The sequence below is a fragment of the Cervus canadensis genome, chromosome X (assembly GCF_019320065.1).
Source record: "Cervus canadensis isolate Bull #8, Minnesota chromosome X, ASM1932006v1, whole genome shotgun sequence".
NCBI classification, from domain to species: Eukaryota; Metazoa; Chordata; class Mammalia; order Artiodactyla; family Cervidae; genus Cervus; species Cervus canadensis.
The window spans coordinates 156,134-172,341 of record NC_057419.1 but is presented as its reverse complement, the minus strand read 5'-3'; the positions used below and the strand labels follow the sequence as shown (position 1 = coordinate 172,341).

Genomic DNA, 16,208 nt, shown 5'->3' with positions numbered 1-16,208 from the left:
ATGTGTACATACTAATAAATGTGAAAAGGATAATCTCTTGAGACTATCACCTTCCATTGTTCAAGAGTATCTGGACCACCTAGAGCAGGATGGTCCAAACAGTGCTGTGTTCTACTGAGGGCTATCATTACATCAATCCTCCCCATTATATGGCAAAGGTTGGTAGAAATCATGCTTTTTCAGCTTGGAAGGCATTCGTCATCAGACCCTAAGCTGATGAATAACGGGAGGGAGGGAAGGAGAGAGGAAGCTATGGACTCTGGTGCTGTTGGACAACGTTTCACGCGTGTCGTCATGATCTGATGCTGGAGGGATGACTCACGTGCAGTGACTCCACGGGGAGGGGAGCGCTGCAACCTCGAGCCTGGAGGGCAGGGGCAGTGACGTTTACATGTCTGCACCCTGTGACATCAGAACAAGGCTTAGGACGCAAAAGACACTTGAAAGTTATCTCTTTGGTGAACAAATGAACAAATAAACAAGAATGTCTTCTTTGAAAAGTCTGTTTCAAAAACTATAGAAATTAACCAGGGACAACTCTATTCTATTCTGAGCATACTGAAGACCAAGACTCTGTGTCATCTCTGTATCTCCTCTAACGTGTAAAACCAACCTACAGAAGTTCTTTGGTGGATGTTTTTGCTGTTTAGTCACTGAGTCGTGTCTGCCTCTCTGTGACCCGATGGACTGTAGCTCACCAGGCTCTTCTGTCCATGGGACTCCCCAGGCAAGAATACTGGAGTGGGTTGCCATTTCCTTCTCCAGGAGCTCTTCGCGATCCAGGGCTGGAACCCGTACCTCTGGCATTGGCAGGCGGGTTCCTTACTGCTGAGCCCCCTGGGAAGCCCCCTTTGATTAGACAGAGGTGAACTAGGTTTCAAGGTGTTCTCAGACAGCTTGTACAATGTGCTAGATGCCACATCGAGGGGACATGGTGGTGTTTTTGCTCATGTGAAGTGTGTTGGTCCTTTTATTAGAATCTGCAGAGTCCCAAGTTGGTCTATTTGAAGATCTATTATGATCATCTTTTAAATAATGGCAACAGAACATGGTGTTCTTACAAAACTATACTATCATGACAAGTATCCAACACACAGAAGAAAACATCTGGTTCTAATGAAGTCAACCTATCTCACTCTTTTTGGATCTGTGAGGAATAAAATTGGTAATAGAGACCTTGTTCATACAATAGGCAAAATAACCGGTGCTTCTCAACTAGGCATCGCTTTTCTGAGCTGTACTATTGGAAGGTATCTTCCGAAAGTAATCTCCTCCTGGTATGCTGCACACTGGTTCAGCACTGCAGCTCTTCTTGTTTATCACTTCTTATCCTACCAGGAAGGGACTGTTGAGGTTCCCAGTTTAAACGATGGTAACTTTTTTAATGAGACCAATCACTACACAGTAAGTAATAACTACTCATTCACTAAATGCAAACTATTTGTAAAAATTAAAGCTCCACTTTTATAAGAAGTCAATTTGCTATAATAGGATTACAGATGAAATATATATCATACGAACTCAAACATTTTTTGTAATGTACATAAAAATCTAATACAGGATTTTAGGGGCTGTAATTAAATACATGGAATGCTTTTCAGACAATACTGTCTCTGATGTTAAATTACCTACAATTAACTTCTTTAACAATTCTGAAGACTAGACTATTAAGAAATTCATTTAAAAACACATGCAATTTACACTAATTTTATCATAGTTCTTTGATTATTGAAATTTCCTCACTCCTACTTTATCTATGGTAGAATCACCAAGAGTAGTTCATTATTATCAGATGACGTACCTGGGTTGCTCTTTTCGGGAGGAGTTTTCGGCCTCTTTTCTTTATATTCAGAGATCAGTTGGCAAATGCTATGTGTTACAAATGTGATAAATAATATTTTAACACTAATAGGAAAAAAAACTACCAACTATGTTAAATTCTTAGATTATTTCAGACAATGTCAGCGATAATATCAAAACTACAATTGTCCCATACATTTCAAGTTTCTAAGTTCTACCAAGTTTTATTTACCATGTATTTAAAGGAGAAAGAAAAGGAAGATGAAGTAGTCATGAACTGAGGGCAATAGAGCTCAGCAGATTAACTAGATTTAGCTTGGCATATGAAAACTCTTTCCAACTCGCAAATCCTAGCTCTGTAACCAACTGCTCTTTGTTCCGAGAGAATTGCTTCTCTTGAGTTCAAAGTCATCCTCTACACAACTGGGATCGTACTGCCTTATTTCACAAGGGGATTAAGAGGAGGTAATGAGATAATATATCCCCCAAATGCTTGCAGAAACAGTCAAAGAATGGAATAATTTGCTCTTGAACGTTATTGTTGGAACTACTTTGGAATTCCAAGTAAAACCAATGTGTGTTTTCTTATATGTTTAGCATTCAAGGGTTTCAGGAAACTGTTATTAATTATGGTGATTAGTGTTCTCTGTGGTTTGTAATTTAGGGAATCTCAGCTCTTATATAATTTGTACCTACATTTATTTATAAAATATGAACTCACTACATTAGGTAACATAATTATCCCCCATTATTGCAGCTAATCACACCAAGCACAGAAAACTAATCACAATCAAGACCTGGCCTGGACTAGGCCTTCCTTCAAGACTCTCCCTTCTCTACCTGCTCAAACTCTCAACCAGCAGATCTTTCTGACAATGATGCTTAATCTCCATGTTCATCTCTGATGCACGTGGAAGACATAACCCTACTCTTACAATGGATACTGGCAAGTCCCAGGCAGGGCTTACCTCTCTGAATTCCTCTCTGAACTAACTTACTTGAGATTTAAGGAGTTCTGGTGAATGGGTTCCTTGTGAGACAGACTCAGAAAACATTTACGGTTGAGGCAGATAAATCCTTTGGAAGATTTTCATTATTGCAGGAAACAGACCCCATGAGGGGGCCAACCCTCCATGTAACTATGGAATCTCAGGCAAGCTGACACCCACTACTCTGGGAAGGATGACAGGGAACCTATGACCTAAGGAAAGGTGCCCCCACAGGATAGAAGCTGCCTGCACCGAACAGAAAACTCTCACTGGTCATGTAACAAGTGACAGTTAAAATTCTTTTTGGCGGCAGTTTAGTGATCACGGGCGTTTTAATGTGGACACTTACGTATTAAAACCACTCAGAGCAGCATATTCTTCTGCAGTCCGTCCAAAGACATCTTGAGAAGAGACGTCAGCACCTCGCTGCAGGAGAAGGCTGACGACACCCATAGACTCGTAACTGACAGCAAGGATGAGGGCGGTTCTACAACAACAGAGAGACGACGTCACCCTCAGGAAGCTGAGTGAACTGACAGAAACAGCTCGTTTGATGTCCTTTACCAAGGTAACATCTTGCCCTCCCGTGAAGAACTGACCATTTACACGCTCAAGTGTACATCCTTGTAAATGACCTCCAAGGCTAAAACGAAGCGACGGAAAAGCAGCCTCCTGTCCCACTGGGATGGCACATAGCAGCACTTAGTATTTCAGAAGTCCCTGATGGGGACTTCCCTGGTGGACCAGGGGCTGTGACTCCAGGCTCCCAAGGCAGGGGGCCCAGGTTCCATCCCTGGACAGGGAACTTCATCCCACATGCTGCAACTGAGAGTTTCCACGACTAAGACCCCACGCAGTCAAATAAATAAATGCTTTTCAAAAATAATATCAAAGTCCTTGATGGACAAGAAACTGTGCTAAGGTCATTTATCTGAGGCAGGTGAGTATTTAAGGAACGAATCCCCCATTTCCTCCTTAGTCTGATATATTATGCTTCAAAGTCAGCTAGAGGGTGGGTTAAGCAAAGGCTATTTGCTGGCTTAAAACAAAAATATTAACAATAATGGAAATAAAAATAGTCACCGTGGCACTTAATGATGTGGACAAGCATGTGCTCTTCACTAAATGAAATACTATGTATACGCACAGCCACCTTTGAAGGGCGCATTACTATTTGCCCTTTTGTATCAGGAAACTTATTTGCTGATGATAAGTAATGTGCCCAAGGTCATAACCCTAATAGGGAGGAAAGCTAGGAGCTGAACCCAGTCTGAATCTAAAGCCCATCATTTTCATCTGTATCATCCACCTCTGACTTATCTTTGTTGAAGCAACTGTTTATCCAATTAAACCTATCATTCTTCCTTCTACCTTCACTTAAAATGAAAACATCAAAATGTACTAGAAATAAAAAGGGATAAAAACTGATGAGCCCACAGTATCTGGTGACAGTGATTACTAACCACTTTTTCTTGTTGTTTAGTCACTAAACTGTGAAGGACTCTTCTGCAATCTAATAACATCAGTATTTTTCAAAGAAAGTAATTGAAAGCAAAGAGTCACCCAAAAGACAAAATCAAGTCCTTTATGTTTAGTATGCATCTTTTAAGGAAAAATATACACGAAGTAGAGGTTAAACAATCATTATAAAAGAATTAAGAAATTCGATACTGTCATAAGGTAAACTAAAAAGCAGAATCCATATTGTATAAAGCTAATGAAACTAGTATGAAATCCCTCAGCTCCTACAAGATCAACCAGAAAAAAGAACAGGTTGCATATGACATCACTCAATATTATAAAGGAATATGAATCCTGCTATATATCTCTGCTATATAGTTTTTCACGACTCCCAGTCAGAATAATTGGTTTTCTACCTAACTGATGAAGTGTTGATCACAAATGACACCTTATTAATTTAATCTTTATCTTGATGTTAGCACCCAAGAACAGCACTAAGGTTTTTAAAAAGAAAAAGAACAACTGTACCTTTTCATCTTATCAACCGCGTGTACATTTGCTTCTTTCTTTACTAAAAATTCCACCATTTGCTGTTTCCTTTCACTTATGGCCAATAATAGTGGTGTGAGGTCATCCTATAAAACAGGAAAAACCATTTCGAATGTACCCAGTTAACCTATTTCTAAACTGAACTGAAAATCATGCAATAGATTCTCTGAACTTAAACATATAATTCAGAAAGCAAATAAACGGGAGCCCCTCCTCCTCTTCCCCCGGCGCACCTTCTATCTCTTCAAGATGCTCCTCTCCTCCTGGCCTTCCCTGGGGGCCCAGGGGCTAAGATTTGAGCTCCCAAGCAGGGGGTCCAGGTTCCATCCCTGGTCAGGGAACTAGAGTCCAAGTGCCGAAACGCAAGATCCCACCTGCCACAACTAGACCCAGTGCAGCCAAATACGTCTTTTGAAAAGGGAAAGAATAAAATGCTCCTCCTCTCCCTCTTCCAAAGATGAACCACAGAGTCATTCTCTAAAACCCACTGTCAACATTTACTGGTTCCAAGGATCTTTGCTTCTGTCATAGTATCTATCAGGAATATTGCAGTATTTACTTGCTCTATTACTAGTCTCAACACTCCTCCAGAGAGAATCAATTAGCTACTTGATTTCGTAGCTGCATATTTTAGGAACAATGCTGAGGCAGGAATACATCATCTTATCTGTAGCATGCATAACCTATCCAAGGATGACCAAGAGTAACCTCATGAGGTTTACAGACATTCCAATGGGAATGTTATCCTCTACATGAACATGCAAAGAGAAAGGTTGTTTTCTTTTCTTCCACAAAAACCAACTGTGGGCACCATGTTTCTCGGCTTTCTCAGCAAAGTCTCTTGAAATTTAATCTTACTCATTCTCCTTTGCTTGTTCCTTCCCCCGCCCTTAAGTTAAACTGACAGGTCAGCATTAGCTAGATGCGGTTTGATGCAGAACAACACCGCTTATCTTCAAAGACCTTTCTTGACGGCTCTCATGTGATGACCTCCAGACCTCCAGGAAGAAGCTTCCTTAATCCCAGAGTTCTGGTCTCTGTCTTGCTTTACAGCTCTTAGTGAAGGATTACAAGGTAAGTTACCAATAAATATGCACTCAGCATTTTCTCGGGGAGTTGCTCTTCCGTGAACTCTCCCCACGCTCTCTCTCATAATCCTGTGTGTCTGACAGACTCATTCAGTGTGAAACCGCCACAACCAACTTAAAAATTCTAATTTGAAAAATTCAATCCCATCCTTAAGAGATTCTTTGAAAATATGGAATCAATTACAGATTAATTAGACTGTCTTCAAAACTTTGAAATAGTTATCAAAATAAACTATAAATCAAGAATTGGAAACTCAAATGCTTATGGAGGGGGAAACCTGGTGACCTAAGTGAAAAAGCCAGGTGAGGCTGGCAAACCCGCAAACACACGCCCCATACAGAAGGGGAGGCCTCCACATGCAGACCAAACAGTAGAATGGGCTCAAGGGGGACCAGATTTGGGTCTCTGAGAAGCCTGAAATGCAGACATCAGCATGAGTTTGCTAAATTTTAAATGTTGACCCAGTTTGTGGAGGTAGGTAAGCTAAACATAACCAAGGACCACATTTGGTCTGTAGCCCATTTGTGCTTTTACGTTTTGCTGTTTCCAAACAGGTGGGTATAAAGCAAATATTTGTATGTGAAAGCTTTCCTTTCTTGAGTATCATGTGTTTCACAAGAAAAGTGGGTCTCAATATGTAATAAAAATTGCTATTGACTCATAATTTTATTAAAATAAATTTAAAAAACAAGACTCAAAATTCCCACTTGAAGAATGTTTCCACTGCTTGTTAAAACTACAATCTCTTTCTAGAATTCTCCCAGATTATTAACCAAATGGTTAGTGAGTTCCTAAGACTGCTGAAACTAAATGATTCAAACAATCCCCATCTGGACTAACTTCATAGGTTTTGATGTTTAAAGCTGTCCTCTCGCTTATGCCAGGGCTCAGCAAATCTAACAGACACACTGCAAGAGTCTGTCCTGCTGACACCAAAAGAAGGCTCATGAATTACTGTTACCGCAGTCAGGAAAACCCTGTTGGTAACAAACATTGTTGACCTAATGACCTGGTTGGTAACAGAAGGTGTAAAATTCTTAAAGGGTCAGACTCTACAGATGAAGTGACTTGGCCATGAGCAAATCTCTAAAGACTCTTGGAATGTCACTGAATAATTAGTGGTTGGAAGAAAAAGGAGTTATATCACTCAAGCTAATAGATGTTGCCAAAAATGTTCCTTTTAACTTCTCAATCACAGAGGCAGAGGAAAAAGTCAGGCTAATATTGCTGCAAAGGAGGGAGCTGATGGAAGTAGCTAGCATTGATCAAACTCCAACTCTTCTATAGATTACTTACTTTTGAGATAGGTGCACTAGAAATTATACTTAATCACTCCATAGTTCTTCACCAAGGATCCTATCAGAATCTCAAGGAAATATTTCTAAATACACACGTACAGGCCTTCCTCGATTTATTCCATCAAAATCTTCAGGGAACAGCCTAGGTTTGTAAATTTTTTTATCAACTTTCTCAACGGATTGTGGTTTTCACCAGCACAATCTAGCTGAGAATTAGCCCAGCAAACATTCCAGTCTCATCTCTAACCCACATGGCCAATCCCTTCTCTTACTTGAGGATTTGAAGAGAAAAGAAAAGTGTAAGAGGCAAGAGTCATCAAAACAGAATTAAAGTTTCCTGGGTAAATAACGGTAGAACAGGGACTAATAAACACAAAAGGCAACCTGGTCTCATTGTTTATAAACCCCTTCCTTTCCATCAAGACCTTCTAGATTGACAGCAGAGTCTAGACTCTTATCTAACTGGCTGTTTCTGCCAGAATAGGATAATATTTCTGTTCAATATTTGTTCTTCTCTCTTCTTTCCAACTGAATCACCACCTTTTCACTGCTGATCTGATTTCTGCAGAGTCTTCCAAAATTGATACCTAGGCAAGTCTCCAACTCATTCAATCTCTTTCTCAAAATAACAACTATTATACCTGAAACTGAAAGGCACCTTAGCAAAATATATAAACTGAAGGGGGAAAACAACAAAACCAAAACCTCAGGACTTCTGTGGTGGTCCAGTGGCTGGGTCTCAGCGCTCACAGTGTAGGGGGTCTGGGTTCCATCCCCGGTCAGGGAACTAGACCCTGCATGCTGAAACTAAGACCTAGCACAGCCAAATACACATTAAAAAAAAAAAACAACAAAACCCTCTTCTTGGCATTTCCCCAACTGCCAAAATTCCAGCCTGATCTGCGTTTTTCAGCTGCTCGCTCGTTTTCCTTTCCTTTTAGCCTCTGAAGCCTTGGGCAATGAGAGAGAAATCATTTTTATATAAATCATTTCTTCATAAAATTGGAATGTGTTAACAACAGCAACATTTCTATTATGTTGTCAAATGCTTGTTTGAGTTTTAAGACAAAGTCTACTTCTCCAAGGCAAATTTTGCATTACTGTGTTATTTCAGACTAATTAGAAAAAAATTTTTTTTTTCAGTAAGGGAAAAATACTTGGAAAACGTTTTACCTTTAACAATTGCTGTGTTATCACAAATATCTGCCATAAACACAAAAAAGAACGCTTTGCTCTCTAATGCTTCTTGAGCAATATCGTGATTTAAAGTGACATCTTAGACAATCAAGTGCTTTCAAAATATTTTCACTCAGGGAAGGCTGGAGCTTCCAAACAAGGGAAACTGCGCCCAGCTGTGAGAGGGGGGAGCTCTCTCTGCAGCTCCTGGCGGGGCTGCAGCCACAGGAGAAAGAGCAGAAGGGGCAGCTTCACCACCACCAGCTCCCCACACTCAGCTGCAGCCCCGAGCTTCACCATCACCAGCTCCCCACACTCAGCTGCAGCCCCGAGCTTCACCATCACCAGCTCCCCACACTCAGCTGCAGCCCCGCCGAGCAGCCCCCCAGGGCTGGGTGTGGGAGACCCGAGGTGTGTACCTGGTGAACCAAGTGGTCACCAGCACAAGTAAACGCCCTTGCTGGTATCAAACATGACCTGACCCACTTCACCGGATCTCAGAACAGGGGTCCTGGAGGGCTCAGGGCTCCAGGCCTGCTGCCTCCCTGGCCCACGTGCACCCCCCAGCTCCCCCTGCTGGGCACTGGTTCTCCTTCCTCCTACCCCCATCCCTCCCCCAGCAGCTGTGCCCATTCCCTGAGCCCCTGGAAGCAGCCACCCACCACGTCACTTCACTCTCCCCAGGCCTTCATTCTTTGTAGGACTTGAGCCTACCACCCATTCCTGAGCACTTTCTAGTGGGAAAATCTTCCTTCTGGGGTAGAAGGTGGCTGAGAGAGACAGCGTTGCCCTTTCTGTGGGCTCGCTCTGACATGTTCCACCCAACCCCTGACTTGGCTTTGGAGTTGTTTCCATGGTAACAGGGCCTGCTGGACACTACTCAGTCTATCTATTTACATACTGTTATCAATAACACACTACAGTTTAGAAAAATGCTTTGCCAATATTTTGTCAATAAAGTTAGTTGAGCTATACCTCGTTCCTGGCTTCTATATTGGCGTCATAGGAAGGCAGCTTTGCTGCGAGTGATATATTCTGGCAAAAGACAGCGTGGTGGAGCGCGGTGTTGCCATTGGCGTCTGTGAGGTTTGGGTCGGCGCCGTGCTCCAGCAGGAGAGTCGCGCACTTCTCCTCTTGGCATTCTACGGCCTGTCAGCGTTGTGCCAAGAAACAAAGAGTGTGAGTTCTGGGAATTCAAAGGAAATAGCCCACAAGTTCACCAGTTCCCTCTATTTCAACGAGATCAGTTCATTGTTAGTCTCAGTGGTTAAATCACACCCATCTCATGTGGACACGGCTCGCGGCCCCGTACCTTCATCAGCGCGGTCCTGTTCTCACTGTCACGGAGGTTAAGCTGGCATCTTCTCTCCAGGAGGAGGGCCACCACCGCGAGATGGCCATTGGCACAGGCCAAGTGGAGCGCAGTCCTACGAAAGCAAGACAAGTTCTTAGGGAAACGTAGTGTAACTGTTTCAGAACAAACAACTCTTGGTGTGATTGAAAACACTCAACAGCATGGTACTCCTATCCCTCTAAAGCAAATATTTTGTTTTCTTCTGGAGAAAGAGCAGCATTTATTAGCTTTAGCTCCTCTTACACAGTAAGGAAAGAACAATCTACTTGAATAGAATGCGCAAGACCTCGAGATTCAGCTCAACTTGGGTTTGACTTTGACTTTCACTCTGTCACTTATGAGCTGTCACTCAATCTCTTTGTGCCTCAAGTTCCTCATCAACAAAATGGAGAGAGAGTAGTAGTTATCTCACAGGACACAGCTGGGATGCTTAAATGAGATCCATGCACAGATAACTGTGATGCTTAAATGAGATCCATGCACAGATAACAGCTGGTAATTGTTAGATTCGAATATCAAAGTTACTCCTATTGCTACTGTCTTACAAGGACAACATCTAAATGAAGTCAAAGGATATTACAACTCCTTTGCAGATATGTTTTGAGGATTAGAGACAACATTGTACTCTGATGATTCTAATATGCTCATTTTCTCACATTCTAGCGTCTCTGACATTGGAATATAATTTATAAATCACAGGCTTTACAACTGTAAATTATAGCATTTTTGTTTGTTCATTTCTCGTTTTTATGTTGGTCTAATTACCATGAGGGGTTTTCGTCTAAGATTCTTTAGAGATGACGTATGTTATATGTTATTATATAATACAGGTCACAACACAGTGATCCACAACTGTGAACGGTTACACCGCATTTAAAGTGACTATAAAATATTAGCTATATTCCCCATGTTGGACAATATATCCTTGTAGCTTGCAGGATTTTAGTTCCCTCACCAGAGATCGAACCCCGGGCCCAGAGCAGTGAGTCTTAACCACTGGACGGCCAGGAAATTCCCAAGATTCCCTTGACTTCTGAAAAGGCTGAAAGTTGCCGTAGGATACCAATCCTCACAAATAAATTGAAAGTGACAAATTATTTTTATCTGTGCCACATTCCTATGAGTGCCAGAAAGATAAACCCTGTCTGCTCACCCGACTTCCCTACAGACAGCTTGCTCTACAGAGATTTTTAAATTTGGGGGGTTGCTAAATCAACTTTCAGATTTGGTGTTTTTTTGTTTTTTGTTTTTTTTTTTCTGGTGTGGAAACCCAGGAAACTCCAGAGTGTTTGCCTTTGAAATCATTCTCAGAAAAGTCTCTGGGGTGCGATATGTGTATACTTACAACTGATTTATGATGTTGTACAGCAGAAACCAAGACAACACTGTAAAGCAATTACCATCTAATTAAAAAGATATTAAGGTTAGTAACCAGTAGAACAAGAAAAAAAAGGTCATTGTCAGCACACAAAAAAAGTACCAATAGGAATTTCAGTTTTCTTCTGGTACTTTTCTCACCCTGTGTATTTCAAATGTTTGATCCATACTCCATCTGAAACTTTTTGGTGAGATAAAAATCTAGTTACTTTTCTCTTAATAGTTACCAGGTTATTTCTCTACCATCTACACATAATTTATCTTTACTAATAGAAAACGTCATCAAGCAAATTTTGATAATCTAAAAGGGCAAATCTTTGCCTACTATACAAAACTTCCGATTTCATCACAATTAAAGACAGCATGTGTAACGCAAAATCTTTAAAACCACGATATGTTTATTTGGTTTAAATATGGAAAGACCATATATCCTAAGAAAACGTCTTCCTATTCAAGAACACATTCAGCTTCCTATAAATTAGAATCCATTTTATCTTACAGATATGAAAAACATAGTGTCAGATGAAGCAGATTTTAAGAGTTTACTGATGGCTCAAACAGTAAAATAAAAAAAAAAAAAAAATCACCTGCAACATGGGAGACCAGGTTCAATCCCTGGATTGAATTGGAGCCTATTATACAGAGTGAAGTAAGTCAGAAAGAAGAACACCAATACACTATACTAAGGCATATATATTGAATTTAGGAAGATGGAGATGAAAACCCTATATGGGAGACAGCAAATGAGACACAGATTTTCAGGAAAGTCTTTTGGACTCTGTGGGAGACGGCGAGGGTGGGATGATCTGAGACAATAGCATTGAAACATGTATACTATCATATGTGAAAGGGATAGCCAGTCCATGTTCGATGCATAAGACTGGGTGCCCACGACTTATTCACTGAGGTGACCCAGAGGGATTGGAATGGGAAGAAGGTGTGTGGGAGAATCAGGATGGGGAATACATGTACTCCCATGGCTGATTCATGTCAATGTATGGCAAAAACCACCACAATATTGTAAAGTAAATACCAACCAATTAAAATAAATAAAATAAAACAAGATACATTCTTTGATAAAAAGGGCCTAATCAGTATTGACATTTAGATCAACAAAATCGCCCTTCTTTTCCTTCCTTTCTTCCCTCCTTCCTCCCCCCTCTTTCTTTCCTTTTCTTTCTGATTATACAATTGTTAAAGCTTGCTTTCCATGTATAGGTATGACAAAGTCCTGGCTTTATTCCCCATGTTTTACAATGAATCCCTGAGCTCATCTTCCTCTATCGATCACTGTGTCCCTCCCAACCCAAAAGTCTGTATTGCCCCACCCTCTTCCCCTCCCCGCTTGTAACCAGTAGATGCTTCTCTATATTTGTGCACCTCCATTATTATCGTATTCTCTACTTTGCGGTATGTTTACATTCTATAAGTAACATCATACAGTATTCATCAATCTCTGTCTGAGGTATTTTACTCAATATTGTACATTTCATGTTGCTGCAAATGTCAATATTCCATTCTTTTGATGGGGCAGCTCCTTTGTATGCCTTTTGAACAAATGGCACTGCCCTGCACACAGATTACTGTTTCCCAGCTAAGTGTCCATCTCTGCACTCGCACAGAGAAACTCCAAGTCCTCTTCCTCTTCTCCCATGGGAAGTGTCTCTTTGAAGCTCAGTCTGGAACCAGTTCTTCCCCCTACTTTCTGGCAAGGTGGACCTTCTTGTCCCATCTCCAACTCCATGGATGACATCTCCCTCCCTCATCACACACTTATCCCTTCCCTGCGCTCTCTGCCTGCCAATATCACAGAACTCAGAGAAAAGTATAATTTCACAGCAGCTTGATTTTATTTTATTTTTGTTATTGGTGTATGTAGTGGCTATAATATTCAGCATTTGTACTTTTGGCCAGAATTCAGCGGCCAGACCCCCAAGCATTTCTGAGGTGTGTAGCCATGTCAGGAATTCACTGGCTGTCCACTGATCAAGCTGGAATGGCACGGGTCTCCATTGTCTCTGAGACCTCCTCTGGTTCATTTTGATTAGGTGGAAATACAGAGGTCTCCATGATCTCTGGGACCTCGTCTGTTTCATTCTGAATAGCTGGAATGGCTGGGGTCTCAAAGGTCTCTGGGACCTCCTCTGGTTCCTTCTGATTCAGCTGTCCATTCGACTTGGAAATCTGGCTACAGAGCTTTGAGCATTTAACTTTCTTAAGTTTTTGTGGTGGGAGTTTTCACAGAAGTTTTCTTGAGCAGCTTTGCTGGAATGGGATTATTCAACCTCTCGGTTACCCTGGCCTCCTGGAGAAAACAAGACAGGGAGCAAGAATGGCACTGGTTAAGGGTAGAGTGGGAAGACAGGTGGTAAGGATGGCTTCAGGAGAAGGGGTGTGGACAGAGAAGGGTTATGTGCCAGGCAAGGTCAGGGGAGTATGTCTTATGGGGTGGGGTCGATGGGCAAGAGGAGTTTGGCTGGGTTCTGTTCACCTTGACATTTCATTCTTAACCTCAGTTGATAGGAGGTCTTCATCTTCTCCTGGGTAACAGGAGGTGGGTGTTCCATAACTTTTCCGGAGCCTTGAGGCTTCCCACTCACCTCAGTCATTTGGAGGACTCACAGTGGTCTGCTCAGAGCCCCTGAGCACCCATATATATCCCTGTCCCCATGGAGCCTCACCCTCATGCTTTATGAGGTCAGCAAGTCTCTTCCCCAGGCAATGGTGGCCCTGGGTGAGCTTTGACATCACAAAGCTCCATTGTGACATGTGTAGCTGAGGATGGGGAACAATTCAGATGATTTGCTGGGAGAAATGAGGCATTAGGAATGGCCTCAAGAGGCCTCCACACCCACCTGCCACCCTCACCTCTATGTCAACTCTGATGGGTCATACAGCAGGCAGAGTGCATCTCCTCCAAACCTTGCCACACAGCCACACTGCTCGGGCATTCATTGTGTTCTCTCTCAGCTTTCACGATCATCTAGATTTTCATATCTTGCCTAAACTCCCTCCAAGAAAACTAGATTGTGTTTGAGTGTCTGTGGAAGCGAGAATCATTGCTCGTTCGTCCTGCAATGTGGTCTTAATGCACCTTGAATCCCATTAAATTCTGTGCCAGCCGACAGAAACCATTCCATCCCGCCTACTTGTCTCAGTGTTCCTGGAGCTTGCCTCCATTTCTGGCATCCAGTCGGAAACCCTTGTCCTCAGGCTGTGAGAATGCAGTGAATACACTTGCCCTTTCTCCACAAGGAGCTGTCTCGTTTCAAGTCTAGGTCTCAGGGTCACATCACTAGGAGTACTACTTAGGCTTGGCTTTGAACAGGGTGATGGGGTAGGGGCAGAAAAATGCATGTTTCAGGTTGTGCTCTAGGATCCCATGCAGGAAATGCCCAGCTGCGGCTGATTTGTATTCCCAGCAAGGGGTGGAGTTTGCCCAGAGCTATGGGAGCCTTGTGTGCAAAGGTCTTCTCAACACGAGCCCTCACAAATCACTTTTCTCATCTTGTTTTCTTGCTGGAGGCTCCCTTGGAGCTTACCTCACAGCCAAAACCAAGGTGGAATTCATTTCCCTGTGCAGCTGCCACAAGCTTCCAGCTTCGTGGATGAAACACTGAGTCATCCTGTCCTATGCATCTAGTTCCCATGGTCTCTCATTGAGCTGGTTGGCTCTGGAGGTAAGGAGAATGGATTGTGTGCTCCACCTCAGTCCTCGTATTTCAAATAGACTCGTAGGGTCAACCAGCCTGAGGTTCACCTCTGGGGACAGTTTGTTGGCTTCGTGGGTCTTCCTGGGTTTCCTGTGAAGTGTTCACATCCTGTTGTCCATTTGATGCTTACTCAACCAAGGTCGATCACACTACTGAACATTTTAAAAGGTAGAAAAAGCACGCCGGAAACAAAACCACAGAATTTTCAGAAGATCTTAAAACCTGATAGAAAAATGGGCGAGAGGCACGAGCCAACACTTTATAAGAGTGATGTATCACTGGCATTTAAATTTATGATGACGGATTTAAAGAAATGAACAGTCAATTCACAAGAAGAGTATGGAACTAGACCCGAACCACATTAAGAACATATTAAGTCTAACAAAGGTAAGAAAAATCATACTAAAATGCCCTTGAGAACTGAAACTCAGGCAGAAGTAACATACATTGTAGTAATTGCAGACAGAGGCATTAGAATACTTGGAATAAATGTGTTTTGTGTGTTTGAAAAATAAAGAGAGTTACGGAAATCCTAAATTAGCCCCGATTTGATCTTACAGATCTGAAAACAGTGTCAGATGAAGCCGATTTTAAGGGTTTACTGATGGCTCAGATAGTGAAATAAAAAAAAAAAAAAACACACACCTGGAACATGGGAGACCAAGTTCAATCCCTGGATTGAATTGTAGCCTATTATACAGAGCGAAGTAAGTCAGAAAGAAGAACACCAATACTCTGTACAAAGGCATATATATTGAATTTAGGAAGTTGGAGATGATAACCCTATATGGGAGACAGCAAAAGAGACACAGATTTTCAGGAAAGTCTTTTGGACTCTGTGGGAGACGGCGAGGGTGGGATGATCTGAGACTATAGCATTAAAACACGTATATTATCATATGTGAAAGGGATAGCCAGTTCATGTTCGATGCATAAGACTGGGTGCCCACGACTTACTCACTGGGCTGACCCAGAGGGATTGGATTGGGAAGAAGATGTGTGGGGGAATCAGGATGGGGAATACATGTACTCCCATGGCTGATTCATGTCAATGTATGGCAAAAACCACCACAATATTGTAAAGTAAATACCAACCAACTAAAATAAATAAAATAAAATAAAATGCATTCTTTGATAAAAAAAGGCCTAATCAGTATTGACATTTTGACCAACAAAAACGCCCTTCTTTTCCTTCCTTTCTTCCCTCCTTCCTCCCCCCTCTTTCTTTCCTTTTCTTTCTGATTATACAACTGTTAAAGCTTGCTTTCCATGAATAGGTATGACAAAGTCCTGGCTCTATTTGCCATGTTGTACAATGAATCCCTGAGCTCATCCTCCTCTAACGATCACTGTGTCGCTCCCACTCCCCCAACTCTATATTGCCCCACCCTCTTCCCCTCCC

At 42.0% G+C, this 16,208-nt stretch overlaps 1 protein-coding gene across 1 annotated transcript; it reads right to left on the bottom strand.

Annotated features, from left to right (window-relative positions):
* Nucleotides 1–235: 235 nt before the first annotated feature.
* On the bottom strand, nt 236–14,076 carry LOC122434674 (putative ankyrin repeat domain-containing protein 19). The gene is made up of 7 exons (XM_043458297.1): nt 14,021–14,076; nt 9,675–9,789; nt 9,338–9,511; nt 4,779–4,885; nt 3,139–3,276; nt 1,802–1,869; nt 236–402 (listed from the first exon to the last, which is right to left on the bottom strand). Exons 1-7 carry the CDS (start codon nt 14,074–14,076, stop codon nt 293–295), a joined length of 768 nt encoding a protein of 255 aa, XP_043314232.1. The 3' UTR covers nt 236–292.
* Between the last annotated feature and the right edge of the window lie 2,132 nt (nt 14,077–16,208).